General features: G+C 39.9%; 1 protein-coding gene across 1 annotated transcript in view; it reads left to right on the top strand.

Moving 5' to 3' along the window:
• Positions 1 to 3,089: 3,089 nt before the first annotated feature.
• Positions 3,090 to 27,011, top strand: part of eif3ea (eukaryotic translation initiation factor 3, subunit E, a) — a 31,566-nt gene continuing 7,644 nt past the window's right edge. Inside the window, exons 1-10 of the mRNA XM_034610940.1 lie at positions 3,090 to 3,247; positions 4,845 to 4,962; positions 5,186 to 5,303; positions 8,129 to 8,171; positions 9,195 to 9,299; positions 15,761 to 15,886; positions 16,597 to 16,721; positions 21,518 to 21,644; positions 22,297 to 22,398; positions 26,108 to 26,217. Of these exons, the coding sequence (XP_034466831.1) occupies positions 3,158 to 3,247; positions 4,845 to 4,962; positions 5,186 to 5,303; positions 8,129 to 8,171; positions 9,195 to 9,299; positions 15,761 to 15,886; positions 16,597 to 16,721; positions 21,518 to 21,644; positions 22,297 to 22,398; positions 26,108 to 26,217 (1,064 nt within the window). The 5' untranslated portion in view covers positions 3,090 to 3,157. The remainder of the gene's footprint in view (positions 3,248 to 4,844; positions 4,963 to 5,185; positions 5,304 to 8,128; positions 8,172 to 9,194; positions 9,300 to 15,760; positions 15,887 to 16,596; positions 16,722 to 21,517; positions 21,645 to 22,296; positions 22,399 to 26,107; positions 26,218 to 27,011) is intronic.

Below are 27,011 nucleotides of genomic sequence, written 5' to 3'. Positions count from 1 at the left end.
TTAGAAATCAAATATTATGATTGTGTATAGCTATAAATAGACTTGAAATAATAATTTAACATAAAACAATTCAAATACATGTACTTAAAATAGTGAGCAGGAATGCGCAAGAGTAACAGGGAATGGTAAAGTGAACACAAAGGAGGCTTCAGCAAAGTAGAAGCTGTGGTTTCTGTCTTCTTTTTTTATATTAAAGGGAGCTGCCACTGAGCCGGAGCTGACTGTGTCAGAAGCACCCAGTAAAACAGCATCTGGCCGTGGTGAGTGGTGTCTGTTTATGACTCATTTCTACCTGCTGTCAGGCAGCAGGGACAAGTGAGAGCGGAGGAGAGAGAGCACCGCAGTAACAAGGGCGGAATTGTGTGAGGATACAAGACAGTGCCGTGTGGTTGTCAAGAAAACAGGGTCGTAGTGAAACCTATTACAAATGGGTCATTTAGTAGCTGATATTGGCTGTTTTTGGTCGGGTATATGGTCAACACATGGGCACCTTTTACGAGGCAGCTTCTGAAATGGAGGGGGAGGGAAAGAGGATGGTTCATATGCACAGAGACGACATTCTAAACTTGTGGAAAAGTCAAATGATTGGAAATGATCTGGTTGTTTTCGTTCAGGTTTAGCTGGCTGGTGTAAGTGTGGGTTCTTGGTGACTACATTTGCCCTAAGGTGGTTTTAGTCTCATAAAGAAGTCACACACTGGCTTTTAGGAGAAATATCGGTGGTGCCTGGAGGAAAGCCTATGTTTTCACATTCAACAAAACGTACACTTGGATCCCTCTCATAAATGAACCGTTTCACTGAATCAACACCACAATTAAATTATGAGAATTTTGAAAGGTTTACAAGTCACAGTCGTGCATCCTTCTCAGAGACCAAAAAACACGAGTTGAGGCACTTTGGGGTGTTAAGATTTTTGTATCAATCAAGCAATCGGGGAGGCATCTGATCAGTAAGTCCCAAATGTATTCTGCAGCACAACAATGAGCATTAACATGCAAGCAGAGCTATCTTCGACAAATGTGGTATGACATGAAGAAACTGAGACTGCCCAAATACACATTGGAGAACTGGCCAGTTTTCCAACCTACCTGTCAAGAATCATAAAAGACAGAACGCACACAAACCCAAAACTTCTTCATAGCGATTTCTGTTTATAAAGTGCACACCACCATGTCACCAAAGTTTTACACTCCTGAGGAATGGATTAAGAAATGAATAAAGTCACAGAGCCAGAACATCATTGGGTCCGGAACACTGCAAAAAACATGGGAAGCAGGAATTGATTTAATTTTCCATTAGAATCTATTCCAATAGAACAGTATAAACATGAAATCAATAAATCAAAAGGAAGATGTGGAGTGGTGCAAAAGAAGAGCTTAAAAAATAACAAAAAAATGTTAAACTCATAGAATCGCTTGGAAATGTAATTCTATTTATCTATCTATCTATCTATCTATCTATCTATCTATCTATCTATCTATCTATCTATCTATTAGGTTATATTACATGTCATTTGGCAGACGCTTTTATCCAAAGCAACGTACAATTAGTGCATTTAACATCTATCTGTCTGTCTGTCTGTCTATCTATCTATCTATCTATCTATCTATCTATCTATCTATCTATCTATCTATCTATCTATCTATCTATCTGTCTCACTATCTTTATATCTGTCTGCCTGTCTGTCTGTCTATCTATCTATCTATCTATCTATCTATCTATCTATCTATCTATCTATCTATCTGTCTCACTATCTTTATATCTGTCTGTCTATCTATCTATCTATCTATCTATCTATCTATCTATCTATCTATCTATCTATCTATCTATCTATCTATCTATCTGTCTGTCTCACTATCTTTATATCTGTCTGTCTGTCTGTCTATCTATCTATCTATCTGTCTGTCTCACTATCTTTATATCTATCTGTCTATCTGTCTATCTATCTATCTATCTATCTATCTATCTATCTATCTATCTATCTATCTATCTATCTATCTATCTATCTATCTATCTATCTGTCTCACTATCTTTATATCTGTCTGTCTATCTATCTATCTATCTATCTATCTATCTATCTATCTATCTATCTATCTATCTATCTATCTATCTGTCTGTCTGTCTGTCTGTCTGTCTGTCTATCTATCTGTCTCACTATCTTTATATCTGTCTGTCTGTCTGTCTATCTATCTATCTATCTATCTATCTATCTATCTATCTATCTATCTATCTATCTATTAGGTTATATTACATGTCATTTGGCAGACGCTTTTATCCAAAGCAACGTACAATTAGTGCATTTAACATCTATCTGTCTGTCTGTCTGTCTATCTATCTATCTATCTATCTATCTATCTATCTATCTATCTGTCTGTCTGTCTGTCTGTATGTCTATCTATCCATCTATCTATCTATCTATCTATCTGTCTATCTGTCTATCTATCTATCTGTCTCACTATCTTTATATCTGTCTGTCTGTCTGTCTATCTATATATCTATCTATCTATCTATCTATCTATCTATCTATCTATCTATCTATCTATCTATCTATCTGTCTCACTATCTTTATATCTGTCTGCCTGTCTGTCTATCTATCTATCTATCTATCTATCTATCTATCTATCTATCTATCTATCTATCTATCTATCTATCTATCTGTCTGTCTCACTATCTTTATATCTGTCTGTCTGTCTGTCTATCTATCTATCTATCTGTCTGTCTCACTATCTTTATATCTATCTGTCTATCTGTCTATCTATCTATCTATCGATCTATCTATCTATCTATCTATCTATCTGTCTCACTATCTTTATATCTGTCTGTCTGTCTGTCTATCTATCTATCTATCTGTCTGTCTCACTATCTTTATATCTGTCTGTCTGTCTATCTATCTATCTATCTATCTATCTATCTATCTGTCTATCTATCTATCTATCTATCTATCTATCTATCTATCTATCTATCTATCTATCTATCTGTCTGTCTCACTATCTATCTATCTATCTATCTATCTATCTATCTATCTATCTATCTAAAGTCTAAAATCAGCTTCATATCACATATATGTTTTATCGAGGATCCTGAAGGCGTCTCTGATTGGTCCGTCCCTCTGTATTCAGCTGCATCACACTTCCGCTTCCCTTTCACCGGAGCAAAGATGGCGGAGTACGACCTCACCACCAAAATTGCCCACTTTTTAGATCGTCATCTCGTTTTTCCTCTGCTGGAGTTCCTGTCTGTCAAAGAGGTACGACCCAAACCCACACATAAACACTTCGCTGCGTGTTTGAGTTTATTTTAGGAGAAAATAGTGGGTTTTAAGGGGCGATGGAAGCCACGCGCGCTATGTGCTCGGTCACATTTTCAGCAGCTGTGTAAAGCGCCCACACGTGTGTAACCGGAAGTCCATATTCTTGCCTTCAAATTAAAACGGAAAAGCGCGCCACCCTCGACAGAAACATTAAACATGTTATGTAACCGCATATTATAATTTACTGGAACATATAAGCGATGTATGATGTGTGTCACGATGAAACGTGTTCAAGGCAGAATGATAGGGAATGCCACGCAACACATTTAACCGGAAGAATATTCATTTTTCCATTTGAAAACCACACTGCCGGAAGTAGTGGTTGTTCACTGTGAGTAGCTTTAGTAAAATCAACCACACGCTGCTTCACTCTTACAGTAGAAATAAAACCGAAGAAGTGTGTTGCTCTTAAACTTTACAGTTGTAGGTTGTTCACAGATGATTTCTGCGAACACGTGATTACATTTTATTAACAGATCACACCGCAGTCAGCGATGTTTCTGCCCAAAGGAGACGCACTCGGAACAATGCTCACCCAGGCGAAGCTAACCCTCAAGACATATTAATGACATTAATAACATCATTGTTATTGAATATATGTTAAAGTAACAGTTGGGAAGTGTTGATCAGCTTCACCTTCAGCTATCAGCTATTATTCAACACTGCTTATAACACATTTATTCCACTACTACGACAGGATCTCTGAAACATACGTTAGCATTGGCTAACCATAGCAGGCTAATCATAGCAAGCTAACATGAGCGTGAATTCAGTTGCCGACAACGACATAATGTTGGCATAAATCATAGCCAGCATATCATTGTGGCTCATCCATGTGTACATTGTAACACCATAAAATTAGATATGTACACACGTTTTAGCTTGTATAGGGTGATACAGTGTACATAGGCCTCGGGAGTTCAGGCACCACCTTTAGGGATGAATGGAAAAACGGGTTGAAAACCCATTATCCACATATCAATTTGTGCCTTTGTAAATTATGAAAGATGAAAATGCTAGGCAGCAATTATTTTAAAGCTGTTTTCAAACATGCTCTGAACTCTGGAGAATTTCGTGAAATTATACGGCAGGGCTGTATGTGACAACACAAATGTCCAAGTCAGTTGCTGTGGACATTCTCCGGAGTCCTGCCATCCTGCAAGTAAAAAGTGAGCCCATGTGAGAATAGAGCAGATTATTATGCAGAGATGCTCTGGAGGATGTACTGTAAACAAAAGCACATGATCCCTGCAGCAGAATATATAGGTTACGTCCTGCCCGCGGACCCCCTCACTCCTGGCATTTCTGTGTTTTGTACGCGTCTGACCAGAGAATCTCATGTTGCATTGTTCACATGTGAAAGGCAAACTCAGGACAAAGTCTGGACCCCATTGTGGGGACATTTTCCACAGTTCATGTTTGAAAATGGCTTTATTTAGTCAGGGCCTCCTGGTCAAATAATAATATTGTACAACCACCACCCCCCACCCCTTCCTCCCCATCTCTGTTTTCTATTACCGACTCTGTTTCTTAGATCTACAATGAGCAGGAGCTGCTTCATGGAAAACTGGACCTCCTCAGTGACACAAACATGGTGGACTTTGCCATGGATGTGTACAGAAGCCTTTTTCTTGATAAGGAAATTCCTCAAAGTAAGTGTTGACGCTTGGTCTTAATACATTCCTCATCCCCATTTCTCCCGCCCTAACACATCATCATAACAGACATCCTAAAGGGCCGCTGCGCTACACCACTTACTCCACTCAGAATTGATTTAACAGTAACATTTTGTTTTACTGCATTTTCAGTGCGGGGTCACACACACCATGCATATGTTGTTGCTGTAGCTAATGACTCTTATCCTCCATGTGTTAGCTCTGAGGGAGAAGAGGACAGAGGTTGTGGCCCAGCTCAAGCAGCTGCAGTCGGAGACCGAGCCCATTGTGAAAATGTTCGAGGACCCTGAGACAACAAGGCAGATGCAGTCCACCAGGTAAAGTCTCTTATTTTTCTTCCTCCTTATTATCCTGAAAATGATTATATGTAGGATGTGAAATTGCTTGGTGTACTGGCCATTATTCTAAGATGTTTAAAACCTGTTATTTGAAACAGTAGAATGCACATCAGTATTGTAGAGGGATTTTGTATTTTGTGTCCATAGAACTGAACTTTTAATAAGGCGTTCAGCCATGTCAGTGCTTTAGCTGAGCAAAGTCAGCAAAGACATAAGTAAAAAGACACAGACACAAACTGTTAACTTTATTAAGACTGTTTCGTTGTCTACACTGATTAAAATAGTTTGGTCATATTTGGTCTTTATCCTTTTCTTTGTTTCTTGGCGAGAGTGTGTACTCTTAATCAAAAGCATTTTCCATTTTCATTTCTTTTCAGTTTGAACTGTTTTATGATATTGCTTTAGTTGGGCTGTAGACATCTGTTTATTTAAGCCATAGATTTGTGGGATCTGTTCTGTGGGATCTGAAGATGGATAACAACAACATGGACTTAGCACATGTCTATGTTATTGCTAGTCTGCTGTCAGTGTGGACTAAGGAGGAAATCTTTTTGGATGGGGAAGCGTGAGCCTGTCTGAAGTTGTTCATAATTTTGTTCCTCATACCATTGGATTTTTAAAACAATAGAAATCTCATCTGGGGTCAATAAAGAATTCGCTCTAAGGCCAACAGACATGCAGCAGTCTTATTTCACCATTATGGCCTAGATTATACTTGATGTAATTGCTTGTTTTTAACATTGTGTCTGGATTGGATGATTATCCCGTACTGAAAATGAGAGATGGGTTGATATTTGAACCTCAATGCTCTGTCCATTCGGCTTAACACACACAGATCCACAAAGCTTTTCACAGGGTAATATAACCTATTGTTCTCTGTACTTTTATTGAGTGGTTAGCCAGTAGGCCGATGTGCCTGATTACGCTTTATTTTGAAAACTACTGAAGCCAGAAAACAAGCCCAGCCATCATAGTAAATCATTTTATTATCATATCTATAAACAACATTATGGTTGTCATTAGGGTGATCTATGATTTGGGATCTCAATTGTTTGGGGAACTTGTTAAAGGGATAGTTCACTGAAAAATAAATACAAAGTGAAAAAATCACTCATTCTACTCACCACTATGCCGATGGAGGGGTGGGTGAAGTGTTTGAGTCCACAAAACACTATAGGGGTAAAGTGTTGCAGCCTAATCCAATACAAATACATGGTGTAAATGACGCCGTTTTGAGTCGAATATTAATGTCGGGGCTTCAGGACACTTGGATGACACCACATGAGCAGTACCGAGGGATAATGTATTCTTTCTGTTTTTTTATGTTTGAAAAATGTATCACCAGTTACTTCAATTGTATTGGGTTTGGCTGCAACACTGTTTACCCCTGAGACTCCAAAACTGTTTAGCGGACTCAAACACTTTACCCACCCCTCCATTGGCATAGTGGTGAGTGGACAATGAGTGACTTTCATTTTTGGGTGAACTATCCCTTTTAAAGCAATGAAACCACTTTTTTTTTGGTCAACTTGCTGCTGGTGGCTCCTTGACTTTTTCAGTGCAGAAGGTGGCAGTACCGCTGCTTTTTCACTAACAGCTCCCTCTTGTTGTACATCTCAGCATCAGGCTACATTTACATCAGGCTACATTTTAAATGCAAGATATTTTGTGTCAAAGTGCACATATTGTTATATTAGCACATCACCAGTGTAGTTTGATATATGATTTTAAAAGAAATGTATAATCTGTAAATGACAATGTGTGGCTGCAAAACATTTTGTGCTCAACAGAAGGAAGAAGCTAAATTACCCAAAAGTAAAACACACACCAGCAGGTTTAATTCTGTTTAAATGGGTGACACCAATCACACACTTATTTGATCATCACAATGTGTACAAAAAATAAATTAATAATTCAAAAAGGTTGCCATATAGTCAATATTTTTAAATATGTTTTTTAAACTCTGGTAAATGCATTGAGGTGGGAAAAAAATCCACTTCATTGCTGTTTATCAACATTTTTGTTCATAAACAGGAGTTGATGAGCTGTTTTTGAAAAGAAGGGGTACTGAAGTGGAAGGTGTGATAATTATGCTAAACAGCTTTTTATTTTGATCCAGGTTGTGTGGAATGTTAAGATTATCGTTATTTTCTTCATTTGATTAACTTAATTATTAACCTAAAGGTTGGGCTGGTTGGTTGGTTTCCTGACACATCTTTACCATAAGTAGTATAATTGTGTGCCAAAAATCTTTGGATTGTCAAAAAAACAAAAAAAGTTGTATTATAATTGTTTATATACATCTTGCAGAATCTACTTCAGACTAAATGAAATTCACTAAACACACATAGCCCAAGCCAGCAAATGCACTCTTACTTTCAAATTCTAAAAATGCACCTACTCTAAAATGACACGTAGTTTCAGTGTGGTGTCTGCATAAATACCAAGATTTTTGCTCACAGGCAAAGTTGTTAACTGCCGTTGGGATAAAATGGTTAAGAAACACCAGAGCAATCCTTTGTTTTGACAAAGTCATAGAGACTCAAAGGCTGTGCTGAGAAATCAGTATTCACATTATTCAGCAGACATAATTTGTTAGACATGGCTAGTATAGATTTGTAGTAGCCAAACCAAATGTAATAAACAGCCCATCACACTGTTTTAAAAGTGAAATGACTCTTGATTTAGTCCAGAAGTGGAAAAATATACCTGAATGGTGCTCCAAACACCAGGAAGTCGGCCAAACAGCGACTCAAGTTAAATGGCCTCTAACTACAGGAACTGTCTTGCTCTTTTTTTTGCAGAGATGGACGAATGCTCTTTGACTATTTGGCAGAAAAACATAACGTAAGTTGGCCTGATTTGCTGACATCTCACTTCTTCACTGCATTTCCCATGGCTCTTGTGTGAACCCATGGTTGTTTTAGGGGTAAAGTGGGAGGGGCAGGCTGAGCAGGGAAATGCAGAATTACTTCCCAAAACCCTTAACTCATTTTCAGGGTTTGCAGTTGCTTGCACAAATTCTGTGGACATTTACATTCTGTGGTGAATTGTTAAGAATAAACGGAGTAGCTCGAGACTCATGGATAGAGCCGCAAGAATGCCGGAGGTTCTATATTTACCATGATGTTTGGCTTCTTACCCTCCCCTCCGTCGGTCCCCTCCCACTCCGGTATCCCGCTGACCTGCATGCTGTCCTCAGTGTACCTCCACACAGCCCAGGCTCAGGGCCCCACAGCCTGCTGTGGGAAAGGCTTGGGCGGCCTGGAGCACTCGCTGTCTGTCAGTTATACTGAACCTAAGTGAATGGGCCTGACGTCAGTACACATTGCCCTGAGATACCGGACAGCAGGAAGGACGGTTAAATATAGGAAGAACCGTAGGCTTGAAATGATAGCCCTATATATATTTATGCATTGCTAATTTAGTTCACATGACCACTTCTTGGCAGAATTTGTTCCAAAAGTTAAATTTTCTCTCACCATGGCAAAATACCACTGATATGATACAGCAGTGTTTACTCTATATTCATTTAGCACTGGTATGCCACCACAGCAGGGAAACTATGTCACTGCTACAGATAAATCTGACATTAAAATTAGATTTGCACTTTACTTACAGCTATCTAAATATTTTGGTTTTAACCCAGATGTTTTATTTATTAGGAATTTAAAAAGCACCCTAAGCCTGATGAAACACCAACAGATATGACACAAAAGAGGAATTTCTTTTGGCACAAGAGCTGCATTAAATTACAGAGGAAGCACAATGTTTCAATTGAAAATATGCTCATGTATTGTCTGACTTGGTCTGGCAGTGATTCTCATTTTCTCTGTTTGTGACATCAATATACTTGTATTTCTCTTGAAGTTTCGTCAGGAGTATTTGGACACACTGTACAGATACGCCAAGTTCCAGTACGAGTGTGGAAACTACTCCGGTGCCGCAGAGTACCTTTACTTCTTCCGCGTCTTGGTAAGTTTTTATCACACACACACATCCAACACCAGTAAACATTAATGGAGATGTTTGTTGATAGCTGTACACCTTACTTCACTTAACAGAGTTTCTCTAGTGTTTTATTATCCTTCATTATAAACTGTCATACGCACTTTCGTCAGAAGGCAAATGCTTATATAGGACAAGAAAGGCACACTTAGAAGTAATTGAATTTGGACAGCTTACGTCATTGCCTCTTCAATTCACTGCACGTCGTCTGTATTAGGAGGAGACCGCTGCTCTAGGACTTGAGTAGGATCTTTAACTGGGCCAAGTGATCAGTGGCGGACTGCATAATCTGTCTGTAGTTTTCTCAAGAGGTGGGCCTCAGTAGACGGTGTATTGATTTGAGTACTGTGGCCAAGAGTCCCTTGTCACGACTTCGGAGCTTATGGTGTGCTTAGTTATGCATGGTATGTCTTATTGAGCAGGAAGAGGGTCCCACACATTTAGCAAGGTGTTTCTAGGACCGTGTGTGTGCATGATAGAGGGGGGGGGGGGGGGGGGGGGGGGGGGGGGGGGGGGGGGGGGGGGGGGGGGGGGGGGGGGGGGGGGGGGGGGGGGGGGGGGAGTGTATTTTCTTTCCTGAATTTAACATTATAAGCTGAAATAAAAAGACAGATTTTTGAATAAAAATAGTTTGATTAAATAATGCCCCAGACAAATGTTTTCAAAAACCAGATAATGCCAAAGTATGTTTTGCAGGGGAAGATAATTACAGTTCACAGAGAGCACTGGCAAAATAGCTTGTTAGTGCACATGCTCACCCCTCTATTTCCTCTATAAACAAAGAGACTTTTTGCTTGGGTTCTGGAGTTTGTGGTTTCTCTTCCTTTGCCCGCAGAAAGGAGTAGAAGATGGTTAGTTGGACTAGGCGCTGCTCAACTCCAATGAAAAAGGCTGGAAAACCTTTCCATAGCCTCAATCAAAATATTTGACTAATTGAATTAATTGATGAATAGTCTTTTCTGTTTTAATTGTGTGAAAGGAAGTCTCATCATTTTAGAGTTGTTCATGATCAAGCTATTTAAAGTTTGATTGTTAAGCTTTATCCTCTGTACAAGGATAGTTTTTGATGACAAACGAAGATGTAGACCATAGCAGAGGCAGCTGTATCTCTCTCTGTTATAATTTGTATTTTTAGAGAGATAAAAATCTCTGGATTAACAGACACGAACAACTACCAGATGTTTTTAGCAGGTGCTAATGTTCTGTTGACTACAACCAGTGTTTTTTCCCCCCAGATAATTTAAACCATTGTGCATCCCTGCAAATGATACAACATGATGAGGACTAAGGTCTAGTCTACACTACTGCAGTTAATCTTTTGAACAGATATTTTCCTTTTCGTTTTTCAAACACGACCTTCGTTTCAGAAATATCTCTGATGAGAACACAACATTTACAAACGCTCAAACAAGCATGTCGGTCCAGGGGGTGGCAATTAACTGTACATCAACAATCCGGCAAATACTAGAGAAAAACATTGTGAGCTCAGGTCCAAGTAATATTGGGTGAGACATACACCTGTAAATGTTGGTAATATGATACAGTAATGATAAATGTACCTGCTAACTTTGAATTAGACCTTACAGTGTTAACCAAAAGTAGAGAAATTGGTACGTAACCGACATTGTTGCGGTTTCTGGCTAATGCTTATTCCTCAAAGAAGCAGTGTTCATGCGAGAAGTAAGCTGTGACATCATTTCCCAAACGCTTTGTTGTACACACAGATACACAGAAAATCTGTACTTGCACCATTTGCGTGGCAACAAGAGGCCCAAAGTATAAAGAGGGTCTCAGTCAGCAACTGCAGATATTCTGAGGTTCTGTCCCCTTAACTTGTTGAACGTCCAATCACAAGTCACCAAGGATCTTGACGAAGTGAGCTGAAAGAAACAAATGCAAGAAAAACACCATGAATAACTACCAATAGAACAAAGACAACAATAGAGACCTACACTGTAAAGATGCTGACCGCTGTGAACCACTTAGCGACTATGAGATCATTTACAGTGAATCTTTAAGCTTGCATCTGCCTTCCTGTTTAGGTTATTGTTCCATTTAGACTGAAACCAGATTTACAGCAGAAATAGAGGCCATTTTTGGATCTCAAGATTACACTGTTTTGGTGTAATCTTGCATCAAGTGTTAGTAAGTTCAAGTCAACTGAATGGCCTATAATGACCAGTGGAACCAGCCTGCATAGTCGGTGGTTTCCCAGTGTCACTCACTTGTCCTTTTGCTTTTGTTTGTCTTTGGTTCAACATTTAGCTTTGCGGTAAAGCCAGAGCTCGTGCCAAAACCAGCCCTGAAAGAATGGGCAAGAATAAGATCAACATTTTTTCTATTCATTAGAGTGAAAAACATTAAGACCATCTTTTGTTCCTATTATAATTGGCATTTGATACTGCACTGTGTTGCCTCTTGTCTTTCGGATGTCAGTGACTCTGGCTAGTCATGCACATTCAGTATGCTGGAGTGTCCTCTCCTGAAAAACTTGGCAGTGGCTCACTACAATGATGAACTCACTTCACTACAAACAACCCACTTAACCCAAAGCAGTTGGGTACTCCATTTGATGGCTTTTTCACCAATCTGCTCAAATGTGTAGAAGGAAGAGTCGCATCCGAGAGTAATTCACCCAATTGTCCACTTCCACTCCCTCCCCCCTAAAAAAAACGGGCATTAAAGGAAAGTCTTCAAAAGTTAGCAAAGGATGTGTCTCACTTTTCCAGCAGTAGTTGTTTATGGCTTTGCAGCTCAGTCTAAATAAACCAAAATTGCTCTAATTGAGGTATGTTGTTCGAAGTCCAGCATGCTGAGCATAGAGGGCTTTTTTCTGTTTTTACCCCTCAAATTGTTAGACCCCTTATTTTAAGTTCCAGCGAGATCAGGCTCTGTAACTACATATCTGTTTCTTCCCCCTACAATGCAAGAGGCTTTTTAGATGAGGGGGGAAAGGTAGAAATGGATTTCATTAGTGGGAGCCTGTGTACTGCACTCCCCCTCCCCTCTTTTTGGTGTTTTGTGGACCTCCCATCCTAACAGGCCCCTTGTCTGTCTCTCCCTCCCCCGTATGGGAGAGGTGAGGCTCCATAAAGTCATTTAACGTGGGAAACCCAGTCAATTAAACGAAGGAAGCCAGCCTTGCAAAATCCATGCCTCAGGTCTTGTTACAGTGTGGCCTAGCCCGAAAAGAGCAACTTATTCATATCATCACTTAATGCAGGGATTGAATGTTAAGAATAAAGATTGAGTGTCCTGTCGAATCCCCAGCACAGTAAATTTATTGTTGCTGGTCACTCAGCGAAAATGTGCCCATTTCACAAACCAATGGAAACTTAAGGTAACTGCTGGAAAAACCCAGGTATTGAAACTTTTCTAGCGTGGCCACTAGTGAAAGCCAGACTGTGTGTGTGTGTGTGTGTAGAAAGCTGCCATAATGACCTGGAGGTCAGCCAAACGTAGCAGGCAGGGACTTCCAAGAGGGAAAAAGCTAACAAACAAAACAAAACAGATGAAACTTTGACCTTTATCCTGGCAGTGCAGCTAGCCTTTTCTCCTCATGTTATAATACTGATCTCTCCCGTGACTTCTGAACTTCTGAAAAAAATCATTCAGAACCCCCCCCCTTAGTCATTCTCTGTAATAAAAGAAACTCTGCTACTCTGACTGGATAGATGAACACATTGTCTTACTGTGTTCTCCTTTTGGGTAGTACCACAAGAGTTTTCCAAACATTTTCCTCTTACCTGCCATCGTCTGTTACTATAGCAGTTCACTGAAATGTTGTCGGAGTGTAACTGGTCTTTGCCGAGTTGAAAAGAAAAACCCTTTTTATATCAGAATAATTTTACCAATTTGTGGGGTTCCAGCGGAAACCTGTTCTTTTTTTAGTGTTTCCTCCACTTGCACATCTGTCGTGTCTCACAGTCCACTCCAGCGGCTGTCCGTCGGCGTACGGGGGTGTGTGGTTAGCATCTAGGTTTCTCTGGCCGCTCAGCAGACACCCACCCTGACTTCCTGCTTGACTCATGTCACTGTGTCTGGTGTTTGGTGTTATCGTGGACTGCTGTGGTACAGAGTTTCCCATGAGCCCTCGGGTGTAGTCCAATGTGCACAGGTTCAGAGGCACTCTCAACCTGTCTTTCATTACTGATTCTGTTTTGTTTGTTTTAACCTGTTCTGGAAATCAGAAACAGTAGCCTGTGACATTTTTCAGAGTGATTATCTCCACAAAGATGTGTCTTGTTAGTATCAGTTCATATTTCAGCCTAATTACCTTGTGACAACGACAGAGTGGTCGAGAGTTGCTGAAGGTAATGTAGGGATTTTCTTTCAATTATCTCCCTCATGAATTAAGTTAACTTTGCAAAAAATCTAATGCAAACAGTTTACTTTTATATGGAAGGTTAACTAAAAGTTCTTGACAACCAGCACAGAACATTTCTTAGTGTTTCTTCAGTCTCATAATGAATGTATTGCATGTTTTAATACAGGCTGGAATGTCTTTAATTCATTTTTACAAATAAAAGGCCATAAAAAGTGATACATTCTCTTGAATTTAGATTAGGTCACCACAAATATTTCTCTACTGTGCCAGATGGAAGACAAATAATTATTCCATTATGTTCCAGTATGCGCTGCATCGTTGGTTTGTTTCCGGTTTCAAAAGTCATTCAAACTTGGGACAATGGGGAATCTAAAGTACATAACTGTATTTACTTGAAAGAAGTATATTTTGACTTAAATTTAACTTGTTGATGGCTGTAGGTACCTAGTTATATGTATGACTCATTTGGCCATTCGGATTCATTTTCATTAGTTAGCCCCCATCATACAATATACTGTCACCCCTCCACAGCAGTACAATAATAGGATAAGAAAAGCTGTTTGATATACAAGTAGCAAAGTCAGACTTCTGCACATTGTAGACACAAACACATTTGTCATAAGGGATATGGTGTAGGTCAGTGCAGATTCAGACAATGTCTCCTGTCACTGCCTAATGGGTGCTAAGTGTGTCTGCCCCATCCTTGAAATTGATTATTATATTTTCAGGTTGGTCGTGCATCTCATTTTTCATTGAATTGCAGTCGCTGACAGAATTTTGTCTTTTCAAGTGTGGTTTGTTGGTGGAATCAGTTTTTTTTACCTAGCATGTTTTTGGTGGTGATATAAGTACATAATTTAAGTCATGCTTGATTTGACCCCTGCCGTGGTATTATTATAATTGTAATAGTATAATATTATTTTAATAATAATCGTATGGTACAGGGTTCCCGCCCTCCTTAAAAACGTTTAAATAGTCTTAAATTAAAAACAATGAAATTAAGGTATTAAATTTACCACAAATTTGCTGCAAAGTATTACAGTATTACAACTTCCACATAGTCATGTCAAGTTTCATGTTCAAGTCAATGAAGCTTTATTGGCAGACCGGACCATAACATTGTCCAACAAACAAACTAATAAATAAAGCAGACTTATAATAGTAACAACAACAATGGTAATAACAATAATTGTAAATGAACTCATATTTTGAGCACTCTGTCAGGAAGTTTTACAATGTTACCCTCACTCAATATTATTATTCTGTAATCTTATTAAGCTTATTAATTGGTTTAAATAACGTATCTTCTATCAAATAAATTGTTTTGGCATTTTGAGATCTAAAAACATTAATATAGGTCTGAAAAGGTCTTATAAAGCATTCAATTTGACTTTAAAAATGGTGCAAGAACCCTGTGGTAATTTCTCTGGATATCTGGACCTCTGCCTCATCAGTTTTAATGATGCTAAATCACTGGCTCTTTCTAAACTTTAGTTTAATGACATTTGAAATGTTTGCTATAACTGGGCCCAAATGATAATTGGCATTGATTATAAGTCTTGTAATTGCTGATATACAATTGGATTTGAGGACCTTCACCAAGACACGATCAAGTAAGCTCCACTGCTATTAAGATGGTTTACTTCCAGCAAATTGTACAGACGGCGAAGTGACACTCAAGCTTCAAACATGCCTTCACTCGATGTGGTAATTTTAAAGTATCAAACTTTTATGGTCAGCTGCAATGCAGTGGTTGTCATATCTAAAAGTGCAGCAAATTTGGTTTTATAAAAAGATAAACAGTGTTTCATGATCCATTTCTCACTTTCTGTCAAGCCCTATTCCCTTAGGATGACATAATTTAATCAGGTTTTCCAGTATAAATAAGAACATCTACTGCAGCGTGCAGCTGTCCCACTGACGCCAGACAAGCAGTGGCAAGCATGGTCTCACATTTTATGATGTTCCTGAACACTCCGCCAACCTGTATCAGGAGGCTTTTAATCAGCATTTGTCTCTCAAAAAGTGTGGAAAATGTTTTTGCGCTGTAATGTTATGTATCACATATTTTATCAAGTGTCCCATGTTGTCCGTTCCCTAGGTCCCATCTACAGACAGGAATGCCCTGAACTCTCTGTGGGGCAAGCTGGCATCTGAGATCCTGATGCAGAACTGGGAGGCAGCCATGGAGGACCTCACCCGCCTGAGAGAGACTATCGATAACAATGTAAATGCCCCACTTCTCAGAATTTGATACCTCATCTAGATTCCCTTACATAGACTGCATATTGACATTTCACTTTCAGTACAGCTCTGCTGTGGCATTTTATTCCTCAACCACACGCTCTCATCTGACTACTTAAGAACTAGGATTTGAGTATAAAGTGGTTGTCTGAGTTTGATTGATGGTCATCTAGGAGAGAGAAATGCTTAAAGGGATAGTTCACTGAAAAATGAAAATTAACTCATTATCTGCTCACCACTATGCCGGTAGTGGGCTATGCCGATTTTTGAGTCGACAAAACACTTTTGGAGTTTCAGGAGTAAACAGTGTTGCAGCCAAAGAGACCCCTTCTTCAGACGTGAAAAAAACCCATAACATGCCTCCATATTGCTTGTGTGGTGTCATCCAAGTCTGAAAAAGGGGTCCTGTTTAATTCAATTGTATTGGATTTGGCTGCAACACAGTTTACCGCTGAGACTCTTAAGTGTTTAATGGACTCAAACACGTCACCCACCCTTCCATCGGCATAGTTGTGAGTGGATAATGAGTGAATCTTCATTTTTCGGTGAACTTTCCCTTTAATGCCTTTATTTCTGGTACCTTGTTGTAGAAAAGGGCAGCTACTGTGTTAATTTAGCTGCTACAAAACAAATTCATATTTTGCTTTATTATTTTTCAAATCCTTATCTCTTGTATTTTTCTTTCCTGTCCAGACTGTCAGCTCCCCTCTCCAGTCTCTTCAGCAGAGGACATGGCTCATTCACTGGTCTCTCTTTGTCTTCTTCAACCACCCCAAGGGCAGAGACAATATCATTGAGCTCTTTCTGTACCAGCCACAGTAAGTACATTTATAAAATTAATTTGTCTAATTTCTTGGTTTTGCTTGCTCTTTTTACACCCAGGAAATTAAAATCTCATGAAAGATTGCCTGGAAGGAGTTTTGAAGATTAATTTCCACTAAACAAGGGTGACAGGAAAGGGAACATTCTGTAGCTTCAAGTACACTAAAATGAACTTGTAGTGATTCATTACGATTCATGTTTTGGAAAATCCAACTAAAAGCAGCCACTTTATGCTTCAGAGAGTGTATAACAACTCTCTTATTGTTTTGTTGTTTCATATAATTTTTGTCTCCAGTTCTGTTATTATGTTGTGTACTTTCTCCCTGAAGCGTTTTGTGATAGATGGAGTTTGTGTGTGTTATTAAAGTATCCTATCTACAAATAATTCTTGATCCTGAAAGCATTTGTAGAAAAGGTCAGTCAGTGGTTTTATACGTGAACTTCATTTAGAGAAAACCATTTGCTTAAATAACACATTTTTGGGTGGTGGGCTTCTTCATGAACCCTGCCGGTATTTTTTAAAGTGGTTTCAGAAGTGTGTGTTTTCGTGTGGTCTGTTTACTCTCCAAGTCGAACGAGGCCATGTGTATCCCAGATCGGAAACTTTATACACCGTGTTAAAATTTGCACACCACCTATTTTGATGTCTTTGCTCCTTCCCCCTGTTCTGATTGCAGGCTTGTATAATTGTACAGATGATTGGGCTCCACAGACAGTATGACAGGCGACCACAACACAGCACACTCAAATGTCTGGTTCCCTGAATTTTACTCCATTTTTAATTTTATTGTGGATGATTAAGGAGGCCTGCCCAATAATTACTCATGAAAAGCTCACCCAACCATCTGTGTGGATAAACTGAGGTAGTTTTGTGTGCTTTGCAGTTTCACAGTCTCGAAACCTCATGTTTTCCCCACTGAGGCTTGGCTCGGCTCTTGTTTCCCATCTTTTGACCAGTACTTCCTTTGGCTTAAGCTGGTGACCAGTGGCTGGCCTTCAGCTCCACATTTGACCTCCTTTACCCCTGCAGTCAGCAGATGTTGATCCAAAGCTTTGTGTACTGTTGACACTGGCCTCAGAGCCACTAAATGCTCAGCAACTATGGTACAGGTGCAGCCTGATGAAACACTATCACAATAGTATATCCCAAGTAATTTGATTGTAGGGTTAGTTATCGCTTGGGTCTTTTCTGATATTGTTGCTAAATTATACTTTTTAAATGGTACTGGTGCCTAAACAGTGTCTGAACCAATACTTTTTCCTTTGAAAAAAACAAAACATAAAACAATGGTCAACTATAAGAATAGCGTTTTTATTGTTGAGGCGAATTGGACGCTAAAACTGTTATGGTTAAAGTATATTTAACATAAAAATACAAATATAAATGTACTTTATATATATTTGTCTGAACATGACCCGAGCCCAAAGCAGTTAAAGTAAGCTGCACTGAGTTTGTTACTCTCTTGCAGACACAAATGGTTATTGCTTGTTTTCACAGATTACAGACACGCACAGTGTAAAAAATCAGACCAGCCAACGTGACCGACCAGACCTGTATATTATTTAAAACACACAGTACTGTGTTGTCAATGTTGCGCTGGTCAAGCTCCTCCCTCTTTCTCTCTCTTCAGTATTTGACTATATTTCTTCTGACTTCAGCTTTGAGATCAAACTATTTATTTACTTCAACTCTCTCCCGATACAGCTTTCACTGAATGTGTTACTGTATCCCATTGTTAGTTTTTTATTTTGTATCCACTTCTGACACTACAAAATATAACAGCTATTTTACGGGTTGAGTCCTGTGTGCCATTTGTTTTGGGACGACGCGTAGAAGTAATCAACGTCATTGATTACGTAAATACGTTGACTCGCGGAATGTGCTTCGAAGCGTCGAATGAAAGGTGGCTGCACACAGTCAAGGCATGCAGTCACCTGAAGAGCAAGCTGAAGCAAATAAAATCGCCCACGCTCTTCGAGCATAGGTCCCCAATAGTCGGTCTATACGGACCCAGACCTGTTGTTAGATTTTGACGGACCGTTTCTATTTTATCCTGCGCACTTCTTTCCCCCGCATTTACGGTAGTCCTATTTTAAGCTGCGCAGCCTTTTTCGTCTTAACATTCGTAAATCCTGGCAGCACACGGTAGACTTTACTTCACTGAACAAGAGAAAGTGGGAACAAAGAGGAAAGTTAAAGCTGTCTAGTTGTTAATGTTTGTTGAGATTGTTTATATGTGAAATGTAGTTATATAAAGAAAAAAGAAAATGGGGAAACTCAAACTACATCTTTTTATTTATTTTTTCTAAAATTATGCACTTTATATTTAGATTTTAGTTGAAATGAGAAAATATTTATTTTATTATTAGAGTACACTTCAGTTAAGTGTGACAATTAATAATAAACATTGTTGAAATACTATTGAATTATACTTACTTTTTGTCAGTTTTTGACTTCATACAGACATCGATAAAGAAATAATCGATAGGTGCAGCCCTAATACTGATACCCAGGAAGATACTTGATACAGTTTTCGATACAACAGGGAGAAAAAATTAAAAGGCATAAAAAATGTTTTAATACAAATTACAATACAGACAATAACATCAAAATCACTGTTTATGTTCAGTTTGTTGATCAAATTTACTCAGTCTAACTTAAAAGACGGCTAATGTGGTGCTGTAATGTTATGTATCACATATTTTATCAAGTGTCCCATTTAGGCCCTCTCCAAGGTAGGGTTAGGGTTAGGGGTTGGGTTACCCTAGTTAAATGGCTAACGTTAAGGTGTGCCGCCGGCCGGGTTAACGTTTATGATAACTGTTTAATACTTCAATTTTGTTGAAATGGGTGCTTTACTGACCTCAAAATTCGTCAAAAAGAATGAGGTGTCGCACTATTTGCTCAACATCCTTAGCCTTACCCTGGTCATTTGCCTCGTATGCAAAATACTTCCAAACAGCACTTTAGCTTTTTTTCATTTTCGTCTTAAACTGGTCGCGAAGGCCCTTCAGCAGCATCACTTGCCATATTAAGTTAATTGTTTGCTGGTGACACCAGCTCAGTGTGGTGAATGTCAACTAGTGTTCATGTGTGCGGCTGCTAGTGACAGGTGCGAGCAATTCTGCGTTTCATGAACGCATCCTGAGTCTGACGTAGAGTTTTCTTAGAAAATGACTTAAGAACAATTTTTCTTTAATTCTCAAGAAGATATTGGTGAATGAAGCCCAATGTTAACAAAGCACATGCAGTGATTTTTATGTTGCCTGTAAGCAGGGCAACTATTTCAGCACTTGGCTCAGGCGCTAAAATTAGGCACCAAAATCTGCGTTGTGATTCGGTCCAGCAGGTACCATCCGTGTCGGTACAAGTGACTTATTGTTTTTTGACTTTAGACTTATCCCTTCGGGAAATTTGTTCTCACAGCCATTCCAGTACAATCAACACAGATGGACACATTGCAACAGAGGTAACCCACAGATGGACAGGATGTCACTTAAAAGCATAAACTTCAAACCCTCCTGTACAAATAAGTTAGATTCACCGAGGCAGTTTAAGTGCTGCAAAGGGGACAAAGTCCTGGATTTTGGTACCCAACCCTACTTGTTTGTCTGTATTTCCCGTTAAGTTGTTGAACATCATTTCCAGGTGGGCTGTGGAATAAGTAACCTTGTTTCCCTGTCCCTCTTCAGTGTTCTCCCACAGCTTCCCCCCTTTAAAAAGTGGAAATTTTAACTCCTACTGGATTTCTTGGCTGCATGCCTCAGTAGCATCTTCAGCAAACCAGTGCAGTGACGCTTGTTGCTTCAAAACTCAACTCAAAAAAAAGATGAAGTCCCCTATGTGGGGTAGGATGAATGTCCCCCAGATATGGTACAGTGACTCATGCAAGATTGCTTGCTATTGGAGCCCCCCCTGGAGAGTGAGTAGGTGTAAGTTAATCAGGAACACAGCACGGAGCATTGCGGTCTTCCACGGGAGTCAAGCAACTACAAAGGGAGGGAGGGACAGAGCTCTCCTAAAACCAGGCTGACGGTGGCTTTGCCGAGCAGCCCACTTCTGTTTTTAGACCCAACATCACAACTGCCACAGGTCTCCTGTCCCTTTAATTGTTTCAGCAAATTAAACTGTTGTCGGCACTCTTTCTCTGAACACCATGTGTTCCTCTGGACTCCGCAATAGGGGCCCTTTGCACTTCCTCTGTGCTGATTTAATTTGGTCAGTGGGGGGTTAAAGCGGAGGGTGAAGTTCAAAGATGCATATTTAGAAAGCAATAAAGTGTTCTGATGACATAGTTAATGTTGACTGATTGCCAATTTGGACAAGAAAAGTGGCATGTACTCGTGTGTTTGTGTGTGCACACAGACCTTACATGTTGTTTTTACAGAACACCGTCTCCAGAGTTGGTGTGGGATTAGCATCAGCCTCTAACAGCGTTGTGTCTCTTGTGTTCAGCCCTTAGCCAGTTGACCTGTGGTTGAAACGTCAGTCCCTGATGGATTGAGTTACAGCTACTGGGCAGGTCCTTGCTCACTGATCTGTATCTTCTTGTCAGGGTTCCCTTTTCCTCCTCCCTCTCATCGGACACTAATGAAAGAGACAGCTTAAATCTGGGACCCACGTCCAGCAGGGAGAGTCCTGTTGGGACATTTATCTGTTCAGCTGCAAAAGCTTTTTCTCTGTTCTAAATGCCAGGAGCCCAATAAGCAGCCAAAATGTTATATGATGTGTCCTTGTAAAGATCATGTCGTTGCTCTGATAAGTGATTACTTTTGTGCTTCCTCATTTCAGGTACCTCAATGCTATCCAGACTATGTGCCCCCACATCTTGCGTTACTTAACCACAGCGGTCATCACTAACAAGGATGTCCGTAAGCGTCGGCAGGTTCTAAAGGATTTGGTGAAGGTCATCCAGCAGGTAACAGACGTCCTTTTCTCAAAGTTATCAGGCCATTGCTTATAGGCCACACAGGCTTTGGACGTATGAGTAACCAACCATGCAACCCAATAGCTTTGCTAACACTTCTTTTAAGAGCAGGGAGTGTGTTTTAGAGCTTGGATCCAAGCTGGAGAATCTATAAACCCATTACTTCTGATAAATGGTAGTGAACTGACTGAATGCAACGTACCAGAGCTTTCTCTGCCAATGGCAGCAGATACTTTAGCGATCTAAGCACCGTCTTGGGTTGTGGGTAATCACTAAAACATGTGCTCAGTGCTCTGCTCTATGGCCTCAGGTCAGGTTGCGACTCCTTCTGTAAGCATAATTTGCAACTGTTCAGAGTTCACAATGTGTTTCTGCTCAAGTCCCTGTAAACTGTTATGTTTATTTAGCTATTGTGCCCAGCAGGTGGTCATTTTGACTATATAGTCAACAACACTAGGATTCATGTTGTTTTTTTAGTGAGTATGTACATGTTGATTTCACAACCACTATTTTAGTAATTGTGAAAAGTCCTGTTTCATATTGCATCTTTGCTTTATATCTAAATACCTTCTGAACCTCATTGTGTATTTCTGCTTTATTTGCAGCTTAACATATCTGAACCTATATTTATTTTTTCTTCCAGGAATCCTACACCTACAAAGATCCAATTACAGAGTTTGTGGAGTGCCTGTATGTGAACTTTGACTTTGACAGTGCTCAGAAGAAACTCAGGGAGTGCGAGTCGGTGAGTAACCACTTCAGTGACCTCAACATCATTCATTTGAACCTATTGTTCCCGAAACTATGAGAACGACTTTATTGTGCCTCTTTGTGACAATACAACGGTTTTCTGCGGATCTCTGATTTGCAGACGCGACTCCTGAACTTTCACACGGAGGATCGTCGTAAACATGGTTTGCAATCGCGTGATCTCTGTCTGACCTTCCGCCTGTTCACACAGCTTTCTGTTTACCGGAGTTCAGCGTGGGTCCGGTGCTGACAGAACAGTGATAGTCGGCGCCTTGTATCTTACTGTCAGAAATAGAGGTCTCCTTGGACACCGTCTCTGACTCAGACTGTAGTCAGATATTTACTATGGCCTGTAATTGACCCATGAGGCCAGTAGTTAACAGTAAAAGCTTTATAACAAAATCCTCTACAGAGGCGTGCAGCCACTCGTTTTAAAGAGGGAGATCTGTCATAGCTCCATTGTTTAGAGCATTTCTATCAATTTCGGTTTGTAATTGCTATATTTTACTGTCCTTGATGTGAGATTAGAACCAAGATAGTATACTGTCTTGTATGTTGACTACAATGCGGAGACCATTGAACTATGTGATATGATTTGATGATAACATTGGCTCAATCAGGTGATATTTATAGCTCAATGAGAAAGAATATACAACAAGCATGTCGCAATTTTATTTCATCATATTTTATTTTATTATCTTGTATGCCTCTATACTCCTGTGAATTTGTCAGAATCCTCCTTTCTTTATGTCTGTGTCCAAATCTGTTCTAAAAAACAATGCTGATATAGGGATCACCTTCTCCACAGAACCTCAGTCAGATACTAGCAACTTTTATTTAGGCGTCCTTTTTTGTAAAAAACGAACAATACTTGCTCCATTAATACGTACTGACAAGATTAATAGAGGGCTGATACTGTTTTTGGCTGCTGTTAGTGTTTCCGCTGCCACAAACAGGGTGTACATATTAATACACTAGCAACATCTTAATATTATAACATAGACTGCATCGTTTTTTCAAGCTGCCAAGTGAGTGTGTACTTTTTCTATGACAAAATATCAGTGAAACAATTTAATACAGTTCCCTAAAGCACCATGAACTACAGACTCAATAATGACAATTGTGTTGAATCAACGCCCTTGCTACAGTATTATAAAAGGGAATTATTAAGCCTTTCTAGAATATATGTTATGAGTTTTGCTGGTCAGGTTCCAGGGACACAGTAAATGGACAGTAATCACATTTAAAGAGAAAGAGCAGGTGTCTTGGCAGGTGTTGTGCCATATGTACATTTTGCATGACTTGATCTAGTGAGGCATTCTTTGCATATACACAGTAATCTAGCTTTCCCAGATGACTTCATACTTTGGACCTGCAGGAACAAAGGACTAAAGGGTCATTTGGTCCCTTTTTCATCTTTTGCCTCTTGAAGAAAAACCTTCAAAATGATGGTTCTCTCCCCAGGAGTAAACATTTAGAAGTCATAGCACTGGTTTACTCAAGGTTCCGTTTCATTTTAGCCTATATTCAAGTTCATACAAAGAGTCTATTTAACACATGAGGAAGTTATAACCAAACTCATCTGGGCAGATTTGTTTTTAAGTTATACCCTTAAAAAAATCTGTGCATGTTCAGACAGAAAATCCACAGTATGTTCTAAGAGAAATTGGATTTTTCCTGTGCAAAGGCCTCCAGGGACCATCTCCAAATGATGACATGTACCATCAACAATATTAGAGCTGTATCCAATTTCAGCTTAGACATGACAGTCAATCACCGACCTTGTTTAACACTTCATAGGAACTCCCTGGATTGGGCATGACCTTCCCTCATAGGGTTCTGTTTGCAGAGACTCCGCTGAGGTTAAAACAGATACTCAATCCCTACTAAATCTGAGGTCATACCCCCAGTTATTCCAGGTGCTTTCAACACTGGCATACCTGTCAGTCTTATCAGAGCCTGTCCAGCAGACACCAAAAAAATGACCCGGCTCAGTTCACAAGCAAGTGTAGCAAGGTGGGTGGCTCCTAAAGTGTTTTGCAGCACCTTTAATGCATTGCCTGTGATGGTCTGCAAACATTTTCCTAAATTGTTCTCTTTGAAGCCAGTGCCATTTTTTCCCCCTGCAGAAATTCACACGCAAGCCACACGCAATGGCACATTATTGTGGCGGTAAAAGGATTCATAGACCGTGCAGTGATTGAGGTAAACGGATACCCCACTGGGATGGGCTGTTGTCTTGATGAGCATTTGTAATGCATCAATTTTGAGCCATTGAGTAGAGTGGCACCCATCTATTTACTGATTGCTGTAATAGCAAGATGTGGGTATTGTTTTCAGCTGCCCTGTCGGCAGTTCACTGTACCATGTACAATAGTTCAAGCCAGGGGGGAGGGGGTGAACTGTCTTGTACAAGCTGCGTAAGTTTTCTTTCTTTCTTATTGGTTTTTTCTTTCCCACTCCACCTGAATCTGGAATCACTGTCAGATGTTAGATGCTTGCATGTCAAATAATGAAAAGTATAGGCCCACCTATAGTCAGACCCTCAGATTGCGCATAAAGGGCTCTTAAAGCCCCTTTCAGCATTTGTTTAAGCTTTGTGGTCTGAATCCCAGATGACACTAATTAGAGCACTTAACTCTTCAAAGTTTATCTGCCTTAGATAAGCCTTGTCATATCTGAAATGTGCATTGCCTGGTAGCGCTATGTAGTTGGGATTTATTCAAGCAGAACTCTGGGCAGATAGCAGCTTAAGCAAACCAAGAGCTGGTAATGCAATGTGAAATAGCACTCAATGGAGAGTTGGAATGCAGCATGCTCTGAGAAAGGGGAAGGTTTCACACACTGGTACCTCTAGGACCATAGCTGGGTCCAGAACATTTACAGAAGATGAATGGGCCATAGACGGTGATGTCAAAGAGTCCAAGGAAGGCCATAATTCATGGCTGAGAAGCAACACTTATCTTTGAGTTTCTATGGACTGGTCTTGCTGCTGTTGTTGGATAACTAGCTGTGAAATTTGGCAATCCCGGACAGGAGAGTTGACACTTAAGCACCAGACCAGAAGACTGATGACAAGTCACAGATGAAGTGGTCATCTCTGTGGTTGGCTCTGTTCTTACTGTATTGTCTCATGTGGTGGCCAAATAATTCAATGATTTGTGGTTGATATGGAGTACCTTGCATGATGTAGAATTGGATGAGGTGCATGTGTAAAGGCAAATGTCCGATTGAGGGCCTTCAGATTATCTGCAGACTTTTTCCGCCTGGCCCACTGGTATAAAGTCTGCAGAAAGTCAGGAGAATCCGATGTGACAACACAGCGGGGGATCCTCTGCTGGATCTGCCGGCTCTTAGAGGGAGCACTAAAACTTTGGTCAAAACAAACCTTTTGCGAGCCTTGATTTAGACGGTATGGTCCTCCCTGCCCTGTTCTCTATATGTCCAAAAAATAGTCCAGACAGATACAACATATTGAAACGTGGGTTTCTGCTCTACATTCCTATCAGTTTGATGGTTCCAGCTTGAATGTCCTAATGAGTGTTAGCAAAGGTGTAACTTCTGTGCGTACTCAACTATTTAGTCTAAGTTAAACCTTAAACTTTTTCAGTGAAGGATGTTTGAAGTAGCCCTAGTAGCAGACAGAAATAATCCATTGTGTAATAATTGTACTGCTTTTAAATAACATGCATTCTGTCTCTTAGGTTCTTGTGAATGACTTCTTCCTGGTTGCTTGCCTGGAGGACTTCATTGAGAATGCCCGTCTCTTCATCTTTGAGACCTTCTGCAGGATTCACCAGTGCATTAGCATCAGGTAAGTCACTTAACACAAACCAGACCAAAGTGAAATGTAACATTTGTAAATCAGCAGTGAGTAGCAGTAGTCTCATTGGTCATGCTGCATGGGGATGATATGGCAGCTTTTGAATCCTGACTGTAATGCGCAGCAAAAGTCTGGCAGACGTCCCTGAAGACTTACAGGAAGTCCTGTTTGCTATCTCTAGACGTTGTATGCATTCTGTCAGTAGGAAGTAAGACCATGGGCTTTGTGATCAGTGCAATTTAACTCATAGATAAGTGTTTATGGCCCGTCTGCACACAGCCATGCTGACCGCACACATCTCATGGATTACGCATTGTGAAGTTTAACTGCTCCCAGGTCTCCACAGGTTGCTCTGTGGAGATCTCTTAAGACCACCTGTCCGAGAACAATTCATGAACATTTTTCCGCCAGGAAGAGGCCAAGATAAGAGTCCAAGCTCCCAGCTACTCTAATGCACAAGAACATTTCAGCTCCTTTTCGTGAGGGTGGTGGAGGTCAGAGGGTTCTGTAGGTCTCTATTGACTTCTGTTTCAAATTTTAGTTTAGTACATTATAATAAAATTGAAGGCCTTTGGATGCCTCCCCAAAACCAAGAAATATAGTCAATGCTAATTATAGTGAGCATTAGCTGAGAGGGGGGGAAAAAGATTATAGTAATTGTCTGCAATTAAGAGAGATTACAGGATTTGGCTGCTTCTTCAAATCAGTTTTAGAGTGACAAATATAAAGGCAGAAGCATTCACCCTTCTCAGCCTTTAATTCTTTTTGTAAAGGTAAATTTATGC

This window comes from Hippoglossus hippoglossus, chromosome 16 (genome assembly GCF_009819705.1).
Source record: "Hippoglossus hippoglossus isolate fHipHip1 chromosome 16, fHipHip1.pri, whole genome shotgun sequence".
In the NCBI taxonomy this organism is placed as follows: Eukaryota; Metazoa; Chordata; class Actinopteri; order Pleuronectiformes; family Pleuronectidae; genus Hippoglossus; species Hippoglossus hippoglossus.
Note: the sequence above shows the minus strand (reverse complement) of the source record. Positions and strands in the feature narration are given on the sequence as shown.